Consider the following 25,396-nt stretch of genomic DNA (forward strand, 5'->3'; position numbering starts at 1 on the left):
TTTTCATAAAATCCTATAACAACTAATAAATGAAAAATTTAAAAATCTGACGATACATTCCAATTATACAATCTACTCCGTTAGCTATTCAATATTTTCGCGTTAATTGACTTAAAATCGATTAACGTTTTAAGTCTAAAACACTAAACGAATATTCAATTAGAGTTCATTTGTTGAGACCTAATAGAGACTTTAGACATATCGACAATCAACTTCAATCTTCAATTCAATCGAGAGAGAAAAAAGCAAACAAGAAAGCGCAATAAATAATGTCATCAAGGAACAATGACTATACACATCCAATAAAACCACATTATTATACAAGAGCTACCTAAACAGCTCAATCAATTCAAAATTAAAAACATAAAAACAAGTTCCCATCGATCTTCATTCGAATAACAATTTATGTTTTGTCATCATGCATAAAAGAAAAGAATTGATCGTCACCATCGATCTTTCGTTCAAAGGAAAAACAGTGCATTGCATCGGTTGTAAAACAAGAAACTTTTTTTTTTAATGATATGCTGATGGATGTAAAATGTATCTTGATTTAACTGCTGCGGTAATGAGAGACGAAAACTAAAATAAATAAAAAAAATGAAGCCAGCATCAAGGTCACATTGAAGAAGCATAATATATTTAAAAAAATGCTTTGTTCACAGAACATTTTGAAACAAAAATTATTCACTTGATCAACTGTATCTCAAGTGGTTAAACATTTCGATCATTTTGATTTTTTCTTCCTCTTCGAATAACTTGAAATGATGCTATATCATAAGATTGAGACATAACTGAAAATAGAACATGTTAAATACAAATATTGGTAGTCATTGAAAAGATCGAAATCTTTTTTTTTTGAAAAATGAATAATTGAATAAACACCTAATGAACTCATCATTACTATAATATGCCAATTGAAACAGGCTACCAATCTTCAAGTGGTGTTGACGACAAAATATAATTGCTTTCATGTTCAAGATTGACGTAGGTACAACAATTTTAGTAATTCGAAAAACCTATCACGTTAGATTTCTTGACTTCGATTAGCCTAACTTCTGAATTTATGACCGGTTTCAAGTCAATTCAGGTCAAGGTTAAAAAAGGATTAGTTTTAGATCAGGCTCAGTCAACTTGGCTTTAGGTTGATATCAACCTGACATCAAGTTCTTGTCAACCTGGCATCAAGTTCTTATCAACCTGGCCTCAGGTTCTTATCAACCTGGCCTCAGGTTCTTATCAACCTGGCCTCAGGTTCTTTTCAACCTGGCCTCAGGTTCTTTTCAACCTGGCCTTAGGTTCTTATCAACTTGACCTAAATCCGAACCTTATTTGTGAGGTTTGTACCTAATTTTCAGAAGAGCTCATTGTTCCATCTGGCACATTTTTCTACGTTCTTGCTTCGACTTATCAACCTGGTCTCAGGTTCTTATCAGTCTGGCCTCAAATGCTTATCAACGCTAGCCTCAGTTTCATGTCAACCCTAGTTTCAGGTTCATATCCTTATTGTCGAGGTTTGTGCCTGATTTTTAGAAAAGTTCATTGTTCCATCTGGCACATTTTTCTACGTTGCTGCTTTGACTAAAATTGTCGGTTGTTTATTTCCCTTCATTACACGCCTATATGTATTACCAGTGACCTTTAAACAAACCATTCTTCACTTGCCACAAAAATAATTAAACAAAAAGCGAAAAATATTTTTTATTAATTGTCCAACACCTTCTTGTGTTTCTTCAAGTTTTTAATTTATTTTTGATTTGTTTGTCTATTTACTAATCTCAGAAGATCATTGAAATCATACACGTATTATTATACGGTACATATGGGGCCCTATTTGAATAAAAACCTATCGTGCCAAGGAAGTTTACTTAGTCTCGAGACTCAACTCTGGGCAACGGTTGAACGAAATGATAAATTATGACAAGACGTTCTTTTGAAATCAAACATAATATTTATGAGTGTACATCGTAACACACACACGCCTTCATAATATTGTGGCACATAACTCGATAACTCATTTCATTACATATTATAATCGCATTGACATGAGATTTTAGAATTTATCCAATGACATCATTTGTTATAAAGTTGATCGGCGATCACGTTTTATTTATAATTATATTTTGAAGCTGTAAAAAGCTGATGAATAATTTAAAATAAAATAGGCGATGCCTAGACACGTTTTTTAATTAATTTTACAAGAAAATTCTGTTCGAAATTAAAATCGATTGAAGATACTTTGGTTGAACGTTTTTCTTTATTTTTAGCTAACATTCAATCCCAGACCTGATCTAGGTTATGTTGTCAAGTCTCATCAACCTTAGACACACAATTATGAACATCTAAGACATTGAAATACGGTCTGATTACATGAAAATGTTGAATTAATTTGTAGCCGACCCCGTTGTTCATTTCAACACACATTTAACTCCAGCATAATGCGGAACGCAAAACAATCAAATCCTCCATCGCTAATTGTTGTGTGTATCTTTAACATTTTCCCTTCTGATTTGCTATAATTATCTCATCAAATGAACCGTCTAAGCATTTTCAAATCTACGTGAAATTAATTAATGGAAGATAAAAGAGCGCTGCACAACGAAACGGTTTACATTTCCAATTTAATATTCAAATTAATAGCGAATTTTGTTAATTAATATCTCTCAGAAACGGCAAATGAAAGTATATGTGCCGTACACACGACGGTTTATGTATATAGAATACGATACAAGATTACAAACAAAAATTATTTGTTTTTGATCACACAAATCATGAATATCTCAACAAAAAGCAATAAGAAACACGATTCCTTTGACTGGAATTTTTCCATCCTTGGATGGGGATACAATGAATTTCGTTATATGAGAACACACCACCGAATAAATGCTTAACAACAGATGAACATCTTTTATTGAACTACGTGTACTGTACATATAAACATACAGTACATAAACGACAACGACGGAAGAACATAGGAATTTACACAGATCCATATCCAAAAGGATAAAGTGAACCGTATGCTAACGGAAAAAAAATCAACCTGATAATATCCAACCTACTGTTGCTCTCATTGATGTTGTTCCAAATGAATTTCGTTTCGATTCAACTTAGACAAGCTGGAATGATTTTTCGTACCTTTACCATTCCGTTTGTTTTTTATTATTATTGAAACCGACCCTTTAAAATGAAATGGAAAGCTTACCCCAGTCAGTGTAATCCTAGAAACTTATTAATTTTTTCTCAGACAAATTCTTTCACCTCGCGAATCCAAACCTTTTTTTGTTGTTGAAGGAATGTCGATAAAATCCAATGATTATTAACTTAAGTACAAATTTGGCCATAAACACCCATAATTACTCAGTCATTGTGCCACAAGACGCTACAAATAAACACCCAAAAGGTATGTAAATAATGACTGACTATGCCAAACAAACAAATTTTAATTCTTCTTTAAATATTCAATTAATTGATTACACACTTCTATGTGTCTGGGTGTTGTTTGCACAAATACCTTTCCGACAATTGAGCGTTCGAAATAGAGGATGGTACCTTCTTGGAACGATTTTTTCGGTTGTGGTATGAGAGCAAGAGGTTATCTATATTGTACTTATTGTACACAGAAAATGTACCGGTATCAACACAAAAACATTACACCGAAAAATTGAAGATTGCTACAATATAACATTACTGTTTTGTAGGTTTTATGTCGTACGGGAAATGTAATCCATAGAATTACGATATTATATTAAGCAATGGAACGAAAGAAAAGTTTATTTTATTTTCTATTTAAATTGCAAACAGACGAAAAATGCTCCACGCGATATTTTCTTTGATGGAACACAATGTGGCATTGTTATACTGTATTAGCGCGTTATACATATATATAGAATGGCATAAGTTTCGTTTGAACTATGAATGAAAAATATATACCGGGTATATTGGGTGGCATATAAATACAAAGTCAATATCGTGACAATATACAACTATTAGTTGGAATACAATTTACCATAACAGAGAGAGAGTCTAAAGCTATGCATGTATATATATATATTGAATGGTAAATATAGTAACAATAATATTACAAAACGATGAAAAATTACCGAAAATAAAATAAAGAAATATTTCGTACATTTTTCTCCTTGTAATTTAAACAGAAAATCAATTAATTGATGTATGAATTGTATATTAGTGAACTGGAAATGCAATGTCATGGTTTAATCAAATTAATTGGTCGGAGGGGTTATCATGAATAATATGCATGCCATAATAAAATTTATAGAAATTAATTTCGTACACGAAATTTGATATACGATTTTCCTCAGCTACAGAAAATTGGTGTTCATTGAGCGATATTTCCTACGATGTAATGAAGTTATTCGTGCGGCATGTATTAAATACGTACTGTACTCTCAAAAACCAAAACAGTCGTATATTACGTCATTGTTTAAAGCATTATTTTGCCAAGTGTAATTCACACTGTGTGAAGATTGCAGCCGAAGGCAAATACCGCAATCACACAAGGTAAAATACAAAGTTCCAAACAAGGACGTCTTAGTCATTTTCCTAATGCATGCTGAAAGCCATGTTTAGAATTAGAAGTTAGGAACAACGATTGTGTTTAGGGCGTGACAGTTACTGTAGTAGCGCGAATGCACCTATGACCGCCCGCGTCAAAAGGTTAAATTTTGTTACTTTTGAATCTTAAAAATGCCCAGGTAAAAACTTTTTTAAATTTCAACCGACCAGGGCAAAATACTGCCTCTGATATATGAATGTGGCTCACGTGAAATAGAGTATGTGCGTGCTTCTCAGTTTTCATTTTGAGGAGTGGAAATACCCTCTGCATTCGTCAAAATAACATTTTGGAAATAACGGACGCAATAATATACTGTTACTCATTAACCACTAATTAACACTCAAGTCACTGAAATAATGACTCATTTTCCGATGAATTTCCGAGTTCCGATTTTAATGACTCATTTTGTGAGTAAAACAGTGTCTGTGATACTTTAACTCCTAGGGATCCTATGCATTTTTAAGAGCAATATCCATTGCAAATTTGTAGCCTACATTTAGGCGGGAAAATATTCGTTTTTTGATGATTTCTCTGAACCAAAATCTTTTTTTTAATAGAACCGTTAATGCACGCAAAAATGTGTAACTTTTAAAGGAAAACTCGCTATGTGAGTCATCTTAGAGACGCGATTATTTTTCCGCCTAAATGTAGGCTTCTTAAGAAGAGCTGCGTATAGCTTCACGAAAACAACATGAAATTTTTTCTCCGTCGTGAAGAATAGAAACAAGTTGCGAAAATATCTATTATGCAATTTCGTCGTCACAAAACAGTCACTAGTGACAAAAAGAACGTCAATATGTCATTGATATGATTCATGAGGGAATCGGATACTTACGCGACCTGTGTGTAATGTCGTTTGAAGCAGTTTGATGACATCCAAAAATGTGTGCGAAAAAAAATTTATCGCTCCCAAAATACCATTCATGAGTGACTTTTCTTTTGCGTTCTGCACTGGTTGCAACCGAATGCATTTGTCCAAATATATGGTCCACACACAGCCATTTCCTGTTATACAGGGAAAAGTTCTTTTAAAAAAAATCGTATCGTTCGTCCCTCCAACTCACTGTTTGTCGAACGTATATATACAACCTAAGGTAATATAATCAGTGGAACGACAGTTTTTGATTATTTTTAAGTCACGTATTTAATCAATATGAGCAATTCTTTTGTGTATGGAATTTATTAGTGGAGAACTCAATGTACATATAAATATTATTGTCTTTTACGTTGATTTTTAGATATTGTTTGTATGCACGCCAGTCCTAAAAGCCGGCGAGGATAGAAAGAGAGAGCACGGTAGAGAGAGAGAAAGAGTGTTGTGTGTAGTGTATACCTAAAAATAGGTTCAGAATACGAGAAAATAAAACATAAAATTTTATAATGCTTAATGTATTTATGTATGTTTAACTTGATTTCATTTGGAAGGTATACGAGCATACAATACTTCGAGAATTCGTATTAGCAGCAACATTGATTTTCTTTTCATTTTTATTTTTGTTTTTCTCTTGTCGTATTGTGCACGTTAATGTTATATGTTCTTGACATTAACATATTTTTTTATGTTCAATCTTTATTCGACTCTTCGTTATAACACAAATGGTATGGTGGAATCAATTGTCATTTGGAAATGTGATATTATTAGATTTGTTGGCATTACATCATTAGTTGTTCAACTGCTATATACTCTGGATCTTAACTCGACATAGAACTTGTGCGTACAAAAGTGTTAGTCTTCAGCTGTTGACTTATCTGGAGAACACTTAGAGTGATCAACATGAACAAAATAGAATCCTTAAACTACATACAGAGGCGATGAAAATTCAGTTTTTCAGCTGACCCTCACATACAATCAAAACTGTTTATACGGTTGAAGCTGCTACATGCTCGCGAGTGGTAATGGTAAAACGATATAAACACTTTTGATTGTTTGTGTTTATCAGCTGAAAAAATAGTTGAAGCAAATTCATGCTGAAATTGCAATGCCTCTAAACGTACATTTCTATGTGAACTTTACATGTTCTTGAAATGTCTTTTCGTCTGCTACAGTGAGATTCAACATTAAAGTTCCACTTTTTCGTTTCGACCTGTTGTTTGCTCTGTTGTTATACATCAGTGACAAGGCATACATTCCTATTAGCTTTTTGGCGCCAAGGGTAATTTTTGCACCACGACTGGTAGTTCTGGATGCCAAATGTTCATTTTCTGCGTCAAATGTACATACAATTGCTAAAAGTTTCCTATGTGCAGAATGAGCACCAGCTGAATATCACCAGCTGATGTACAAACAAAAACACTTTGTTATGTAAACAATTCAAAGACAACCTACACAAAGTGCATTTCTACGTTAACGTCATCTATGCGCGCACAAAACACGTATGAATGAAGTAAACACATTGTTAAGAATGTGTTTTGAGTGTTTATCATACAATAAGTGTGTGTTAGTAGATCCAGTTGGTGATATTCAGCTGGTGCTCATTCTGCACATGGGAAACTTTTAACAATTGTATCTCCAAAAACCGTTTTTTTTCACAAACCCCGACGTTAATTTGTTTGGGCGCCACGGGCAAAGTGTTCATATGGATAATGCGTCATTGGTAGTACGGCCGTGACGCTGTAACGCCATAAAAAACGTGAAATGTTCACGAGAAAAATTGCACAAAGCGAAAATTACGGAAAATTACTTTGGGGCCGAGAGAAGTGACAAAAATTTGCTCGATTTGTTAAAAAAAAACATAGCTAACGCCGACCCGTACGAAACACCTATTCGTATCAAAAGCCTTTAATGTGAAACTCTTCATTTCTCTTACTTCATTTTCTTCTCTGCTGAAAAACTTTTCTTCCTTTTAAATCACTTACATTATCCACTCTTTGCCTTGTTATCATGTACAACTAAATTGCCGGAGGCAATATAGACAGCCCCGTACGAAGACAAATTTCATAAATTCCTATTTAAACAGCTATATACCGCTATATTTAACTATATTTCACTATAAATAAACATTTCACAGATAAATATATGCTATTATATAGCTCTATATGCCTGTATATAGCTCAATATAGCTGTATATATGTATATATAGATGTCCATATATGGAATCCCTGAAACCCCTCACACTTAACACATTATTTCCATGTTAACAGAAACTCTCTAAGCATCATTTTTCCCACTTTATATCACTTTTAATAAAATCCAATATGGCCGCCGGCAGCCATTTTGTTAGGAGACGCTCTACATTTGTTAATACCTTTCAAACAAAAGAAAATCATGAAATTCGGTCAAAATTTACTCGAGATATTGACAAAATACTCCACGTTCACTGTACGGCCGAGTAGCCAGATAAGAGCTCACTCCAAGAGACGTAGCTCACGCTCCGGAGAACATAATTTCATAAACTTTTTTTCCCTGATTGGTACGGTCAATACCTATCTAATAAAGCTAAAACGAACGAAATATGTTCAAATTTGGCCGACCTACAAGCAAAAACTGCTTGCCGCCCTGTGCCTGTTTCACACCAAGGGGTCTAACTCACAAGTCGGTCATCCGATTTCCATAAACTTTTTTTTTGTCGATCGGTATTGTAAATACATTTTATTTGACGTATCACTTACAAGTTTAACGTTTAAATGTCCGGAGATATCTTCGAAAAACCGTAAAGCACTTATTGGGCCACAGCTCGGGAGGGGTCGATCCAAAATCACTCATCTTCGAACTTAGCCTGTCTTTTGACATTACCAAACGAGAAAAAAAAGAATTTTCAAAATCGGATGCGTTTTACTCAAGTTATCGTGCAGACAGACAGACGGACAGACGGACATTTTTTTTTTCGCGGATTTGGCATCTCTAGACAACCACAATAGGTTTCCCCTTACTCAGGGAGTCCAATTCGACGTGTTACAAACGTATGCGTAAACCTATAAGATATATAAAATGCTTCGGGCCAAGTAGCAGCCTCAGTCCAAAGACTAAATTTAAAACTTTTTTTTTGTCAACATTCTATTCGGTTTCAATTACCTTCCAAATGAAGCAAAATACGATAAAATTCTAGGGCACTAACTCACGATCCACTGACATCATTTAAAAAAAAACTTTTTTCCCTCGTCAGTCCAGGGCTAACAATTCGAATATTATATGAAACTCCGTGTGATGGCTCGATTTGTTTGTAAAATACCTCTTTTGTACGTACTCTCAATTTAAATTTCGATCTCATAACACGATTCATATTCCATTTCCAAAAACGGAATAAACTTTTGCATTCAAGTTCAATAACACTATCGAAATGAAAGCAGAAATACATAAATTTCAAGTAATGCCGATATCATTGACAGCATAAAGCAACAGTTAAATCATCTGCAATGGCAAAAATATCAACAACATTTTAAATCAACATTTACGTCAATCCCATGGAATATGGAAATATTCCTTACCATTTTCCAAGAAAATCCCTCAATTGATGTAGACTTTTCGTTACCTGAACAGACAGTTCTAATTTAACATTATTCCTATCAATATATACTCACGTTAGAACACGGGCGTCTTTTTTATAGGATTACAAGTTGACATGACATGATATCGGAAGAGAAGAGGAAGAAGCATCATCGAATATTATTCCGAATATTTTTATTTGATTTTTTGAATAGAAGAAGGAAATTTTCTTATAAATTTGGATCGTTCACTTTGAGGGTATCGTGTGTGATAGTTCAGAACTAGTTCAATTTCGAAAGATGAATAATAGTTTAATGCAAAAGCTGCCTCAGTTCAATGAAAATTAATTACTAAATTCATTCATTCATTAACTTTGTCAATAGTTTGTGATACACCACAAATCAATAAACCGAAACTGATGGTATACCATATCCGAAAAATGTATATGTGCACATCATTTCTGGGAACGAAAATTCCTTTTCATACTCAAAATACATACACAACACATGCTGAGCATCAACAAGCTGAAAAAAATACCTAATAACAACAAATACACTCGTGTAAAATGGGAAATTCTTGTGATCATCGATACCGTATTTCCTCTAAATAACTGAGAAATCGGAAACATGGCACTATTGAAATTCACTACCTCTATTCGTCTATTACAGTTTAAATGGTGGAACCTATATAATATGATACTTGAACAACTTTCCGTTTATACAGTTTTATACAAAGTATTCGTATACGAAAGGCTAACCCATGAAGTCGTGATCGTAACAACACTTTGTGCTGGCCCACCATACACGATGATTTTTTGTTTTTCTTTTCTGGTATTTCGGTATAGTGTACAAAAATATCGTCTAAAATGTTTTTCACTTTATTAAATGATTTTTGGAAATCAATAAATAGTCGAGTACAGAAAATTTTGCAATTTGATAGTTTTATAGGCGACACCATTGTGTGTATAAACTGAATATTTAGCATTTTATCTGAAAAACTGTGATCGATAGACAGGATTGAGCGAACCTGTTGCAAAAAGAAACCCTACCCGACTCAATCGATTTCGGTCGAACGGGTTCCACAAATGTCTTTTCGTTTGGGTTTAAAAAATTGAGTCCAGTTCGGGTTCGGGTCGTGTATAGTTTCAGATTCTCAAACTTCAATAATAATTTAAATTCGAGTTCGGGTGGGATTGCAAAACAACCTCGAAATCACATCAAAATTCTGAAAATATCTGATGTCTCTTCAACTGCAAAATTTTTCAACGTCACTTGTCACTTGTCTTTTGCATCACAAGGGATAAAAAGATGAAAAGTAGAGTTTTCGTCTGTATTTTGTTGAGCCAAAGCGGTACCGATGTCAATAAACACACGAGACCAGACAGATTTTACATGCCTTTGAGCTACGTAACTCGGATAACACGGCTTCGCCTCGGATCAACAGCGTAAAAACTCGACTTTTCAACTTTTCCATGCTTGTGACCTAAATATCAACTTTATTTAAGTCCTTCAAAATTTGTCATTTTCCATCGAATAATTCATTTGGTCAACCGAATTTGCTTCAGCTGTTTCTCCAGTTGATCCAATCGTAAAAAGACACCGCGTTCTAAACCGTGCTTAGACGCGTGTGTAAACTGCATGAACACGTAAAAATTTAAGCAGTGTCGAGAGCAGTGTTTATGTATGAGTGGATCAGCTGGTGAAACAGGTGAAGCAAATTTCAATAAAAAATTTGGCAGATCATTGTATTGCTCGCAATTTTATTAGAAAGAGTAATTTCGACACTCCAATAGTAAGGGAAAGTCGCAATCTTTATATTCGTTTCAAAGAATCAAAAATTAATTTATGAAAAGATAAAAATTTATTGTTAAACACGGTAAGGTTTTATGACGAAAAAAATGTACCTAAAAACTCTTAACATTCAAGAACGTTATCTACACCAATTTTCGCAAATTGTTATGAATTATGACGTTCTCGTTCTCGCCTAGTTCTTCGCTACCATTACGTCAACACAATATCTTCACTGTGGGCTTTACAGAAGTAAAGAAAAAAAAAATCATTCACTCTTTCCCATTAGACTTTCTTTTAGGTTTTTTATCTGATTTTTTTTTTATCACGAAAGCTTTAAGATGAATAACGTGAAGGTATTGTATACCTCTTCGCTTACACACATTTTACAGTCTCCAACATCACACATAATAAACAACTTTTACGGGGAAACAAAGTGAGCAAATCTGTGGATGAATAAAGGAAGAAAACACGAATAAAAAGTCACATAAAAATCTCTTTCTGAGGTTATTTTATTTAAAGAGGGTCGTCGTTCTGTGTTTTTATTGACAACATAATTTAGTGGCAACACCGTGGAAAATAGAAAATTGTATTTAATGAAGAGGAAAATTTAATTTTCGGAAAGAATACGGTGCCAAAAGGTGTAGCGGATTTTTTCTTCTTCATTTTATCGGTGTGACTTTTTAAATTCTTTTGAGAGGTGAATAAGTAAGAAATTATAATGGTGAGAAAATGAGAGATTTATTCTCTGGGCTTATTCGCATGGGCAAAACGAAGAGTAAGGCTCGGAATAGGGACTAATTTACCCAAAATAAATACCTGAACCTGTTTTGACCTGACTTGGTTTTATCTGAAACCTAATTATTGTGATCACCTGAAACTTGGTTGGATCCTTTTTTCAATACTCTATCTACTCTATACAGTAGTACAGTGGAATTTGGGAAAATTTACATGAGGGGAGACTCACTTCGGAGTCAGTAAATCGAATTAAGTCACAATAAATCACAACAATATTTTTTAATGGAACTGTATATCATTTATAGGCATCTTGCGCGGTAAGCTCAGTGACAAAATGTTTGCTTTTTTGAGATGATTTTTAGGACACGATGTGTGTCTTATCTACACATCATTAGATTCTAAAAAAGCAATTATCTTGTTCTCTGTGTTTATTGACCTGAGCTACGCCTCGGATCAGCAAAATTCACACGAAAACTCTACTTTCTGTCCATTGTTATGTCAAAACGAGTGGCTGCAAGATATTTTCGATCCGGATGAAAATGCAAAATATATTTTTTTTAATTATCAAATTGGATCAAATTCATTGGAAATCCGGATTTATTCAGAATTCGTGGTGTTTTCATGTAAAACATCATCAATATTTAGTCAAAATTACTGTTCTCTCTCTCTCTATCTCTCTCTGTCTCTCTAAACACAAACAACAACTCAAAGTTATAATTGTTTGGAGCAGGTATTTCGGATTATTAAATTTTAAATAATAATTTTGTGGTGCATTATGAAAAAGTTTTGCCAGAAGCTCGGTAATATTTTGTTTTATTTTGCAGTTGAAGCCCTTTTTCATGGTACTCATACCATAGCATAAAAGCATATCCTTGTTTTTAAATATAAATAATATCTCTCATCACGTAACATGCATGGCATTCGGTATAATTAAATTGATTTTGATTTGATTGCATTACATTTTCCCTTGAACTTTTGCTTGTATTGTTTTTTATTTGCATCATTATTGTTGAGAATGTGAGTTTCTAATTTCGGTTAAAAATGGTGACTTATGCAACAAGTTGCTGAATGAGGTGATATTATCAAACGAGCGAAGGGAGTTTGATAAATACATCGTGTGACGAAAACTACGTCGTTTCGCAAATGACAGTGTCTTAAGAGGCACCGGCACTAAAATTATAGCCTACATTTGCGTGTTTCGTATTTCATTTTTGTTAATATCTTTTCATCAGAATCCTTTTTGAAAAATGTACGACCGCAATGTACGACGACGAATCTGTTAGCTTTAAATAAAAATTAGTTTTGGTTGTAGTCGTTTGATCCGCTCTGAGAAAAGTGAGCAGTTTAATGAAATTTTCATAAACTGCTCATTGTTCTCAGAGCTGGTCAAATTGCTGCAACTAAATCTATTTTCTGTTGAAAGCTAACACATTCGTGGTCGGAATAGCGGTCGTACAGTTTTGAAAACGGATTCTGATGGAAAGATATCATCAAAAGTAAACTAAAATGCAGCATTTAAAAATCGCCCTAATGTATGCTTTTCGGCAAAGTACTGGTGCCTCTTAAAACACATCAGTGCTTAGCTGAAAAGCATACATTTAGGCGTTTTTCAATAATGGATTTTGGTTTACTTTTGATGATATCTTTCCACCAGAATCCTTTTTCAGAAATGTACGACCGCAATAACGACCATGAATGTGTTAGCTTTCAACAGAAAATAGACTTGGTTGTAGCAGTTTGAGAACAATGAGCAGTTTATGAAAATTTCGACAACAACTAATTTTTACTTAAAGCCAACACATTTTTGGTCGTTTCACGGTCATACATTCTTTAAAAAGGATTCTGATGAAAAGAAATCATCAAAAATGAGATACGAAGCACGCAAATGTAGGTTACAATTTTAGCTAAGCACAGATGCCTCTTAAGCAGATGCCCGTAAAAGAAACTCACGGCCGAAAAAAGAACTGTCATTTCAAATGACAAAAACAATTTTTTTTCGGAGTGGCTGTTGCGTATAAAAGGTAAATGGTGGCAATAGAACCTTACGAGGTGGCTACGTACCAGACTTCCACAAAAATTATCTGTGGATGAATTTGTGTGTATATGTCTACCCTACATTTAGGCGAGATGTCAATTAGGCACATAACTTTGCTCAGAGAGTATTTGCATACTTCTAGACTCGGTTCGGAAATCACGTTAAGTCGTAGGTCTAGACTGCACTCGTTATTGGCCGTAAAAAGATTGTTAGGTAGGTCTCTAAACAAATGACTTTACCGCATTTGTGTGAATTTTGTTCCGAGTTGATAGAGTACGTGATGTGATGCAATATTTCATAGCGAAACCTAGCCAACTTTAGTAATATTCCGGCTAAGTTAACAAAAAAAAAATGGTGCTAAGCCCCACCACCACCGAGCGCACAGTTTTGCTTGGAATGTCATTATTATGTTCCACACAACTTTAAAACAATCATTTTGACAGACTGTTAACATAAAGATCCAATAAATCACTTTACAAACCATAATACCGTGAATTCATATATTGTTTATAATCAATCATCCATTCGAACAATATGAAAATCTTGAATGATAAATAGCACAACAATGCACATCAAAAATGCATTTCTTTCCAGTGTGCATTTGCATTTAAGAGAAATAATAATTTTCGGTTTTATAAGTATCCGTCGACGTCGTCTCCGTTTAAATAACACAAAACAGAGAGTGCATAAATAAACCCATCGAAAATCATCGAATTATAAACGAATTTTTTTACTAAATGAGTGGCTTATGTAGACACACACGAAAAGTTGAATAAACTAAAACGAAAATAAATAACGAAAAAGTCATTGAAAGAAAACAAATCAGAAAATTGTAATGTAAAGAGATATGAAGACCATGATATACCAAACAAGACAAGACAGACGAAGTTTAGTCATACGTTTCTTTTGCATTCATAAAGGAAAAACAAACGAAAACGTGACAACATTTTTGAAATATTAATAATTTTATGGGCAGTTAAATTAATAGCATTTTCGGAAGATTTATATCCATTAACAATATAACAGGCCCGCTGTAAGTTGTTACTTGTGTAGACATCAACATTAGAGAGAAAAAAATTAAATAAAAAAAAAATTCTTAAAGTGTAAGTTTCTTGTTGATCCACATGCTTCAAACATTTACGGTCTGCTTCGTGTGTATGTGCATCATATCATGAAAAAACCATTTGTTTAGCATTTGATGAGCCCATAAAAAGAATCTGTTTTATTGCCCACATGATAATGATGGTATTTGACGAAGAATTTGATGATATTTGCTGGAATTTAATAGATCGATATTTATGCTGCGGGAGGTTAGCCGGTTTCGGTGAGTGTGTGCTGATGACATGGTGCATTTACTACAAATTTACAATTACTAAAACAACATTGTATTATTATCGTGTTTATGTTATCCAATTGTAATTCGTTAAGCGTGTTTATTCAAAGAATTTCGAAGAAATTTAATTGCAGAAAATCTCTGCGAATGAAACTGCTTTCTGGGAAAATTTATGCTTGGAGAAAAGGCGAATATAATTCTGAATTGTAAGAAAAACAACTCAAGGCTTTATTATTCTAACAATAAAACAGTTGCAACATTTCCTTCTGAACTCATTATTGTCTCTTTCTTCCTAACACATTTATTATTTTGTATCTCTCGTCGCACAAAGATCTCCACTCCGTTCGAACATTATAAATCATCAGCATGATAATAACAAACTGTTAGGGAAAATTAACTTGTTGACAAGTCAAAATAACCTCGAGAATAACCAACCCGAACGGCACTAAAAATACAACACACCACAAGTCTATTTAACGAAAGACTCATCAAAATATTTTGACTTATTCCATGAAAACTACCTTCTCCTGCTGGTTTTACGTCTTTTGATTTGAATTCTTTATCACATCTTTATAATCAAGCCGTACGCCGCTTATGGTCGTAATGTAAGCAGTAAACACAGCATATATAGTCAAAAGCATTAATTACGAATAAAAAGCATAATAATGGTCGGAGAGAAAGATATGCCGCGTGTCGTAAAGGTCATTGATTTTAATGAATGGGTGATATTGTGTGGCACGGAATAAATTATTAAAAAAAAAAAATCCGAAATGTTTCGTTTAATTGAAATATAATGAAATTTATGATTCAATTTTTCAATTTATGATTTTCGATTCGGTTGCATTCGTGGTGGGTTTAGAGGTTTAGAATAAGGTCAGTGGTGTTATGTTGAATAATAATGATCAATAAAAAAATTGTCAGTCTGAATGCATATGATTGCAGAAGATGTGGATAGTGTACTTAAGAATGCTGCTGGTTGAGTCGGTGTTGAAATTACCAGCGCTTTTTTTTTCGAAATAAATCACAATTTGACTGAAAGAAATGTAAGGTATTTTTCATGGGGTGGTGCAGCAGAGTCAAAGAAAAATTCAGGCGCGTCTTTGAATTCATTTAACAATTTGATGTAATGATGCGCATTTTGTGACCATTTAGGATTCAAATTCGCTCTTTTCTTGTAAAACGATTTCTGTAATTAATCTGCATGCTGTCACAGATGGCAAACATTGCAGCAGTTCTAATATCGAATCTGTTACTTTGTTTGATCTAAGTATTTTTAAGAGATTGATCTCAAATCTTTTACTTCATTTGTTTTGAACATGAGTGATATAACAACACCGCAATAGTGAGAGCTTGTAGTTTATTACTGAAGTCAGATATCGGTAACAGATGATAAGCGCCTTAAATAACAGGAAATATTATACATTGTGGTTGAGCAACGGGCCATCAATACATAGAGATTATTCAGTTAGATAGTTATAGAAGATGTTCAAGGAGACGTACTTACTTACTTAGGAGTCGTACTAACACACCGTACCACACAATGATCCCGGGCTGAAATTCTCCATTTTCGGACGAATTATTGCGAATCTTCTTCTACATCATCCAACTATCTCTTTTGAGGTCTGGCTCTGTTGTTATCAAATCGTTTTTCCAGCGCTTTTTCGGAATTCGGATTGGTTCCACTTCTATGCAAACAACGTGTCCTGCCCATCGCAGCTTGGCTGACTTTACCGCTCCGACAATTGTTTCATCCCCGAAAATTTGTTCGTGCTTATCCTCCGTCTTCCTTGCTCGTTTATCGGTCAACCAATCGATCTTAACATCTTTCGCTCAAAGCAGTTCTGCAATGGTTCTTGTATTAGTGACCATGTCTCTCATTCATATGTTACGATGGGTCGGATTAAGGTTTTGAAGAGATGCAGTTTTGTGTTTCTACTTACTAGCATGCTACGAAACGTAATATTTTGAGAGATTTTCCACCAATACATTCCGAAGAGAAAAACATTCTCTGAATCAATTAAACTACATTGCAATCAACGACCATGTTTAAATAATCACAATTTTCATATTTTCAGACTGCACACCCGACGAATTCCGCTGCGGTGACGGTTCTTGCATACCACATTCATATTACTGTGATGGTGCCGTAAATTGTCCGAATGACGAAGAAGATGAAAGAGACTGTGGTAAGTATTGGCAGTGGGACGAATACAGTTCAACAAATTTTATCATTTTTATTTTGCGAATGATCTGGAAACTATCCTACGCGTCGAAGAAGAGTTGTAAGCCAAACTAAATAATGAGACCAGCGAAAACATCTGGTTTAATTGAACGCCGAATGAATTATTCTTTTGTCGAACAACAAACACATTTCTAAGAAATTTATTTTTCGTTTTATTGAATGCAAAATACACATTCTCGATTGGACGATTGCCAATCAGGAATGGAAAGTTGGAAAATTATGTCAGATAAATGTAAAAAAGATTTATTTTGCTTTCGTTTTTTGCTGATTAGAATAACTTCTGTTTCGATGTTTGTATGCGTTGAAGAATTGCGCGTTTCTGGTTCATTTGGTCGATGTGTAATTAAAAAAAAAGCTAAATCGAACTAATTTGATGTACATCCGTACATTCTTAGAGTCATACTGGTTTCCGACCGGACGAGATCAGTTTTTTTTTTTTCTTCTTTCAACAAACGTAAATTGTATGAAACACTTTTGAAAGCTTTGGTGGCAGATCATCTTAAATGTAGAATCATTTTGGTATTTTGTGACGTAGTAACGTAGTTTCTAACATTTTAGCTGTAATACTTGAAGTAGATGTCACTATCTCTACTAAAACTTAACAATTCTTTCAATGTGATTAATAAAAAAAGGCTGCCAAGACAACGAGTACACGTGTCTCGACCAATCGTGTATTAGCAAATCACAAGTTTGCGACACATATCGCGACTGTATTGATGGTGACGACGAAGAAAACTGTCCTGATGGTAAGACATTTACACGAAACATTTTTAATTTAGTTTTCCAACACACCGTATCCATTTGAATATTACATTTATAATACATAACGAGATAATAGCAACGTGGTTTGAAGGGTCTAGAATTAAGTTTTACATTGAACTAGTCTTAGAGTTGCACCGCGCGAGACAATGGTACTCGGATGACTCACCTCTTCTTCATACTTCGCAATTATTATTTTTTGTCTTTTACAGCGTATCATGTCGCGTCTGGATTATAATTCTAGGAAAAGTATTATGCAACGTAATTGTGTGGTAAAATTTCTTAGAAAACAGAGAGATTTTGCCAGGAGATTTTTCATTTAAAAGCGGAACGGTATTAGAAATACTGGAAAATTGTTATTTTAAACTTTTTACCGTTTGCATCAAATTAATTTTATCGAGTCTCTTACTGACTTCACGGTGCGGTTGAATGAAGTTTTATCAATATGCACGATGTGGTTGAATGGAGTTTAATTAAACATGTCGTCGTAAATTTGATATTTTTGGATATTCTTAGTCTGCTTGTGACCCTGAACAACGTTCCACAAAAATTTTTGATTTTCATCCGTGCAGTCCGGAGCACCCGTACCAAGGCCCCCTAGAGTGCTGTGTGGGTGCGATAGAACTGATTGGGGTTGCAATCGATAGGGAATGGAATTTTAATAGTCAGAGTATAAAAAAAAATTCTCATGGATTCAAGGTGGACAGGTGGCGATTCATTGAAGTTGAAAAATGACGATCTTTGAAAGGTTCTACAGGCGTGGATACTTGAGTCACAGAGGTGGTAATTAGTTGTACAAGTAGAGAGACATTAGCTCTACCAATATCCAAAAAATTACTTTTCCAAATTTTCTACATAGCAACTTTATTGTGGTTCAAAATTTTTCTCACTTTTTTGGCCATAGTTGTGAAACTCAGCAACACCTAAGTCACACTCGTGATAGTTTTTCGCAGACAAACTGCTTAGATTTATTTTGCTGTTAGTCTCAGCTTTCCAACAACACCTCACTTGCTATATCTTTGGTCAACAGTGCCGTTCTATTGAGTGCCTAAGTGAGGTAAGTCCATCTACGACGAAATTTTAAGAATGACTTTAGATAACGTTGGGGATGATTTGTTTGATTGCGATTTATAAATAGAATTATTAAACTACATAAAAAAGCAAAATATCACTGATATTCGGCCTCTATTACCGTTTTCTGAAGTCATGCTTAAAATTTCGTCGTAGATGGACTTACCTCACTTAGGCACTCAATAGAACGGCACTGTTGACCAGAGATATAGCAAGTGAGGTGTTGTTGGAAAGCTGAGACTAACAGCAAAACAAATCTAAGCAGTTTGTCTGCGAAAAACTATCATGAGTGTGACTTAGGTGTTGCTGAGTTTCACAACTATGGCCAAAAAAGTGAGAAAAATTTTGAACCACAATAAAGTTGCTATGTAGAAAATTTGGAAAAGTAATTTTTTGGATATTGGTAGAGCTAATGTCTCTCTACTTGTACAACTAATTACCACCTCTGTGACTCAAGTATCCACGCCTGTAGAACCTTTCAAAGATCGTCATTTTTCAACTTCAATGAGTCGCCACCTGTCCACCTTGCATCCATGCGACAAATTTTTTGTATTATGACCATTAGCAATCCATACCCTATCGATTGCAGCCCCAAACAGCTCTATCGCACCCACAGAGCACTCTAGTGGGCCTTGGTCCGGGTGCTCCTGACTGCACGGATGAAAATCAAAAATTTTTATGGAACGTAGTTCAGGGTCACAAGCAGACTAAGAATATCCAAAAATATCAAATTTGCGACGACATGTTTAATTAAACTCCATTCAACCACACCGTGTATGGTGAATACACTGATATTTTTGCATACTCCACTGAACTCTTTAATTTTAATTTTTTAATCTTAAACCGCGTCACGCAGCAGAGGTGAGCCGGTTATCCGATAAACCGGAATTTTCGGTTCATAAACCATAAACTTCGTCAAAACTCGTCAAAATTGATTGATTTGATTATAAACTCTCCGAAAATAAGTAAACGGAGCAATAATATACGAATTGTACTGACATCAGAAAATCTCTCGAGCATGATTTCTCACACAAATTATTGCTCGTTTACTTATTTTCGATGAGTTTATAATCAAATCAATCAATTTAGACTAGTCTCGCTTCATTCATATTAAGGCTGAAATTACTTCTAGTACTTCAAACCATGCGGCCACTATCACGAACCATACATATTCGAAATTTTCATTTAAATATTAACACCTTTGCGCGCGTAATATTTATTTAGTAACATTTTAATTCCCCCGAATGTTATATAGTTTAACATAAAAGCATCTTAATTCTATAAATAACAATTTCCTTTAAAATCCCTATTTTATTTAGCATTATTATTATATGTATAACAGTACACACATTCATCTCACTCTCAGTTCAAATTGAAGCAACATATTAAGACATTATACAAAACCCCAAAAGTATATATTAAATGTGTAGATATATAAATGAATGAATCATGATAACATGCAAGATTTACTCTTTAAATTTTAATGCTGCTGCCCTAAATAAAATCATTAAACCTATGGGATTAAATACACTCATGAATATGCTTCGCCGTTTAAATCCATAAAATATTGTGTTTAACGCTCCGAATATGAATGAATGTGTCACATTACGAATTATTATATTGGTTGGATACATAAAATGCTTGTGTGTAAATCGAAAGGAAAACTAAAAAAACGATTGTGTCCCGAGGGTCAATTTACCTGTGGTGATTTAACGTGCATATCAGTTACGGGACGCTGTGACCGAAAACGGGATTGTCCGCATGATATGGCTGATGAAGAAGGATGTCGTAGGTGTTTTTTTTTGCATACACAATCTCTTATGATTTATTATCGAAAGTAAAAGTTGTCGGATTAATTGGTGCTGAGGATCATTGATTGATGTCAGTTTCAGTGGTAAACTGACGGTAAATTTAAATGTGTTGCATTATCGCTTTTAAGATGATTACAACCATAGGCCGTCTCTCCACATAAAAGATTGGTATTCTGAGTCAAGTTTTTTAATTTTTAGCTTATAAGTCGACTTATAACGTGCTCTTGAGTCAAGTGGTTGTCTTGGACTATAAAATTTTCCTCTCGTTATCGACATGAAAATTAAAATTAGATTTATAGAATCTGCACTTTCTCATATAAATCAATCCTCACTCTAACCAACACAACTAGCATTGAATAGAATATTTTGTGTGTCAATATACAACTCTATTTATTAGTACTGGTATTACTGCTGGTATTTATCAAAATGTCATTATGGTACTACTGGTATTAAATAGGGTTGTAGTTTGACACAACAAATATTCTATTACTACGCTAGGTGCTTTGCTGGGTCTCATTTTTTTTTGTCGGACTCGGACCCCCGTGTCAGTTTTTAAATGTTAATAATCCTATGAAAAAAAAGAGTCGGGTCAACCTGATTCAACCTGAAGCAAATTGGTCTGACCTGAATTTACATAAATCCTGATTTAAAAAAATCAAATTGAACTAAGGTCAAGTTCAGGTCAGATTTAGAAATTACCTGAATCTGACCTGAATACCGGAAGTTATATTTTTCCTGACCTTATCCAACTTGAACCTGATCTGTTCCGATGATTACTAGAAATCTTGGATCGTCAATTTGAAGATAATATTAATCAGATCCAGATACACAGCCCAATTAATTCACAATTTGAACATACATCCTGAACTAGTTGTAACAAAGATTAAATTAAAAAATTGTTCTCCTAATGCTTCCGATCTGAAAATAAGACTGTTCAAAGGATCAATGGATGTGTGATTATGGTGAATGCATACCTCTATCAAAGCTTTGTGATGGAAATATTGACTGTAGTGATGATAGTTCGGATGAGCGAAAATGTCACTGTAAGTAAATTGTAGCGTCTTTTCAACACACAAGAATACACTTTACGGTATACCCATATTAAATGCATGATTTGTATGAATGTTTGCGGTAGGAAAATATGTAAATTTTGCATTTTGAACTGGTCAAAATTCCACACATTTCAGGTAAATGGTAAGTTTTGCACGGAGCATGTCAGATTACATTAAAAATAGTCGATAAATTTCATTTTATTTCATTTTAAAAGCTACTTAACGTTAAGTGTAAAAAGTGTACATCTCATACCACCATGCCTTGTTCGCACGTATATAAAATACACTTCAAAGTAGATATACATGAGACAAATGAAAAAAACGAAAAGAGATAATCGCATCGCACAAATAATATGAACAGCAAAAATGTTAAGTGTTTGAATTTTATCGTTTTTCTTTTTAAAATGCTGCGCTTTAAAGAAGGAAATATTAATTGTATTTTGGCACTTAGCCTATGCACTGTGTGTGAGTGTTACGTTGGCGCAATTTTATGTAAAAATCTAAGATTGCTCTTCATTGCTCAGCTTAACAGAAATTGCAATTGCACTTAGTCGATTGGCACTTTATGATATCTGGTCTCCATCAACAATCATTTTTGAGATGATGAAACATCTGACTGTATCATGAACACGTAGGGGTGCTCGAGCAGGCACTTTAGGCACACCGGAAAGTGCTAAGGGGTTCGAGGAATGCTTCCAAATAAATTTCTAAAAATCAAAAGTCAAATTTTTGATTTTTAGAAATTTATTTGGAGGTATTCCTCGACTCCCTTAGCACTTTTCGGTGTGCCTAAAGTTCACAAGTCATAATAACCGGCAACGTGTTTTAAGACGAGGAAACACGATAAGACCGAAAAACAAGAGAATGTAACTCAAGTTTTGTGACCATCTGATCTGTGGAGCTATTATTGATCGGCTATCGGCTATTGCTCGGCTATTTATAAATCGGAAATTTGGTAGTCGGTAGCTTTGGTAGTTGGTAGTTGCGAGGTGGATTGACATTCAAAATTGCAAAGCCACCATGAGCATATCCAGGCAAATAATAATTATTTGTTATCTGATAACCGATAGCTCAGAGTTGACATTGCAATTCAAAAATTTGGTAGTTGGTAGCTGAGTACCGAGGTTATAATTGACTACTGAACGTAATTTTTGAAGGAGAGACGTTTACTATTCGAGAACTACGCACCGACTGACAAAAATATTTTAACTGCTCGCCTATTTAAAGTTTAATTTATGTTAGTTGACTACCAAACTGGTAGTTGAATTCCAAATTGGTAAGACGTTAGTGGAGATGTTTACTCTTCAACAGCTGGATATCGACTGATGAAGCTATTCTTCCGCCTTGCCTACAAAAAAGAAAAAAGACCTCACCAGGCTTTAGCCGGTCTATTCTTGTTCTCTTTCACGTCGCTTTATGTAGCTGCAGTAACATTCTAAAACCAGCCAATCTATCACATTTCAGTTCTTCGATAATTGTGACTGGGACATGTTTAAAATATCAATACAGATGTCCTTGTCACATCAGTTCGAGTAACAGTAGCACCACAAGTAAACTAATCACTGACTTTTCAGATTGTTAGTCACTATCAGGAAACAATTTGTGCACAAATGTTCAGCAAGTCTAAACCTTAGCACTACTAAGAACAATGAAAACACTGTTTCATATGGAAAAGTCGGCGCTACCAGTGCCCTAACATAATTTTATATAGATGCGAATGAAAAAAGCGTTCCCCCTCCCACTTAACTATGCTTTTCACGGCATTCTGTCGGTTGGTAATAGTTCATTATATTCGCATTTTGTTTTGTAGCATCTTGGCTAACAAAGTTTCTGGCTATGGTGAATGTAAGACTTTATTGCTCTCTGATCTATACTTATGGTTTCATTGAACCCCACACAATAGTTTCATTTTCCAAACGTATACCTTCATTTAATCATAGTGTTTACGGAATCAACGAGAAACTAATATTACTTGAGGGGGCAGCTTATTACTGTTGACGGAACGAATAAGCAATTTAAAATCCATGAAAGTGTATGGAATTGCTTTTAAATTATGGCATTTGCTGTTTTGATAAATGAATGCTGTTAATGTACACGTATGTAACAATGTAACGTGATGTGCAAATCGCCCGAAACTATACAGTACGGTCATTAATTTCAGAGGAAAATTATTAACTTATGTCGACACCTTAATGTGTGTGGTTCTATTCCTTCATAAATTTTACTGGAATTAAGGGAGTCGATTTTTTATTGCTAATTTCTCGAAGGCTGTACAAATTGTGACAGCTTTCGATTTTACGATCAAAATTAGATTTTACAATCATAGCAAGACGATATTTAGGGTGCCCCAGGTTCTATAAGAACACATCAATGTTGTGCATAAATTGCATAAAAATTCGCAGTTTAAATGTAAAAACAAATAATAAATGTGTACGCTGGCTGAATACACCGGAACGGATTTAAAAAAACGAAAACAAAAAAAATGTTTCGAGTAATACATGGGTCACGACATTGACCGTGGCTTGTGTATAGTTTCGTAAATTGTTTTATTTTATTGCTGTTGTTTGTGGAAAAGGTGCACATCTTTCAGATTATGCATGAAAAAAGCGTTTCAACTGAACTCTTTTCTTCGCATACTGCCGTTTCGCTTATGGGTTCGAAACGACGTTATGCTTGTATACCAAACTGTGCCGACAATATGTTCACACGAAATTCGTTGATTTATTTTTTTTTCGAAGTATTTTCCGGTGTTTCTTGTTTTGTTTACATCAAACAGGGAAAAATAAAAGAAAATTTTCTGTATTTTTGGATCACGATCTTGTTTGCAGCCTCTTCTCGGTTTTTGTTTTGTTGATGATCAATGTGAAATTATTTTTAGACTCAATTTATGTGGCGTTTTTTTATCTTCTTAAATACTCAAAACATTGCCACAGCCTACACCGCACACACTTCCATTTATTATGAGTTAATGCCGAAGATTTATGCACTTCTTATTGCATGCAATATATTTTGTGTATTCGCCTGTTTACATTGCAATATTTCGTAACACATTCAGTATAAATGCACACACGTTGATACGAGTTGATTGGTGAGGTGATGCAATCTTCATTATGAGAATCACTTTTAAGCCTATCACTTTATCAACATATGAAAATTGATCGTTTGGTTCTTGTAGCTCGTCAGCGCTACCCACTGAATTATGACACTATTTTTAACACGGTAAATTATTATTTCGAAAATGTTATCTATGAAACCAGCAACTGGTTATCCATGGTACAGAATTCGTTAAATAAATTATTCGAATCGATAGGCTTGACCTCTATAGACTGTTATAGGATTTATTACTCGAGAGAAAGACTTGTTATATGTTTAACCTGTTGAACTGTTAAACGAACAATCTGGATGTAAAGATCGATAACTTCACTGACAAAAAAGTTTCGAAAAACTCACTTGTAGCAGGTAACTTTGTCTCCAGGTAATCTACATTATCTGCCGCAGCTGTCTTTTTTTAAATGGGGCGCTACAGCTGCGGCAGCTATTGTAGATTACCTGGATATAAAGTTACCTGCAAC

General features: G+C 34.3%; 1 protein-coding gene across 33 annotated transcripts in view; it reads left to right on the plus strand.

Moving 5' to 3' along the window:
- Positions 1 to 25,396, plus strand: part of LOC119074915 (basement membrane-specific heparan sulfate proteoglycan core protein) — a 145,660-nt gene that overhangs the window by 77,538 nt on the left and 42,726 nt on the right. For 27 of the 33 annotated variants that reach the window (XM_037181270.1, XM_037181282.1, XM_037181273.1 and 24 more), the window contains 2 exons: positions 16,965 to 17,075; positions 17,764 to 17,877. In XM_037181270.1, the coding sequence (XP_037037165.1) occupies positions 16,965 to 17,075; positions 17,764 to 17,877 (225 nt within the window). The remainder of the gene's footprint in view (positions 1 to 16,964; positions 17,076 to 17,763; positions 17,878 to 25,396) is intronic. The other 6 variants (XM_037181274.1, XM_037181284.1, XM_037181289.1 and 3 more) reach the window with 1 other exon arrangement.

Source organism: Bradysia coprophila, unplaced genomic scaffold, assembly GCF_014529535.1.
Source record: "Bradysia coprophila strain Holo2 unplaced genomic scaffold, BU_Bcop_v1 contig_151, whole genome shotgun sequence".
Taxonomy (NCBI): Eukaryota; Metazoa; Arthropoda; class Insecta; order Diptera; family Sciaridae; genus Bradysia; species Bradysia coprophila.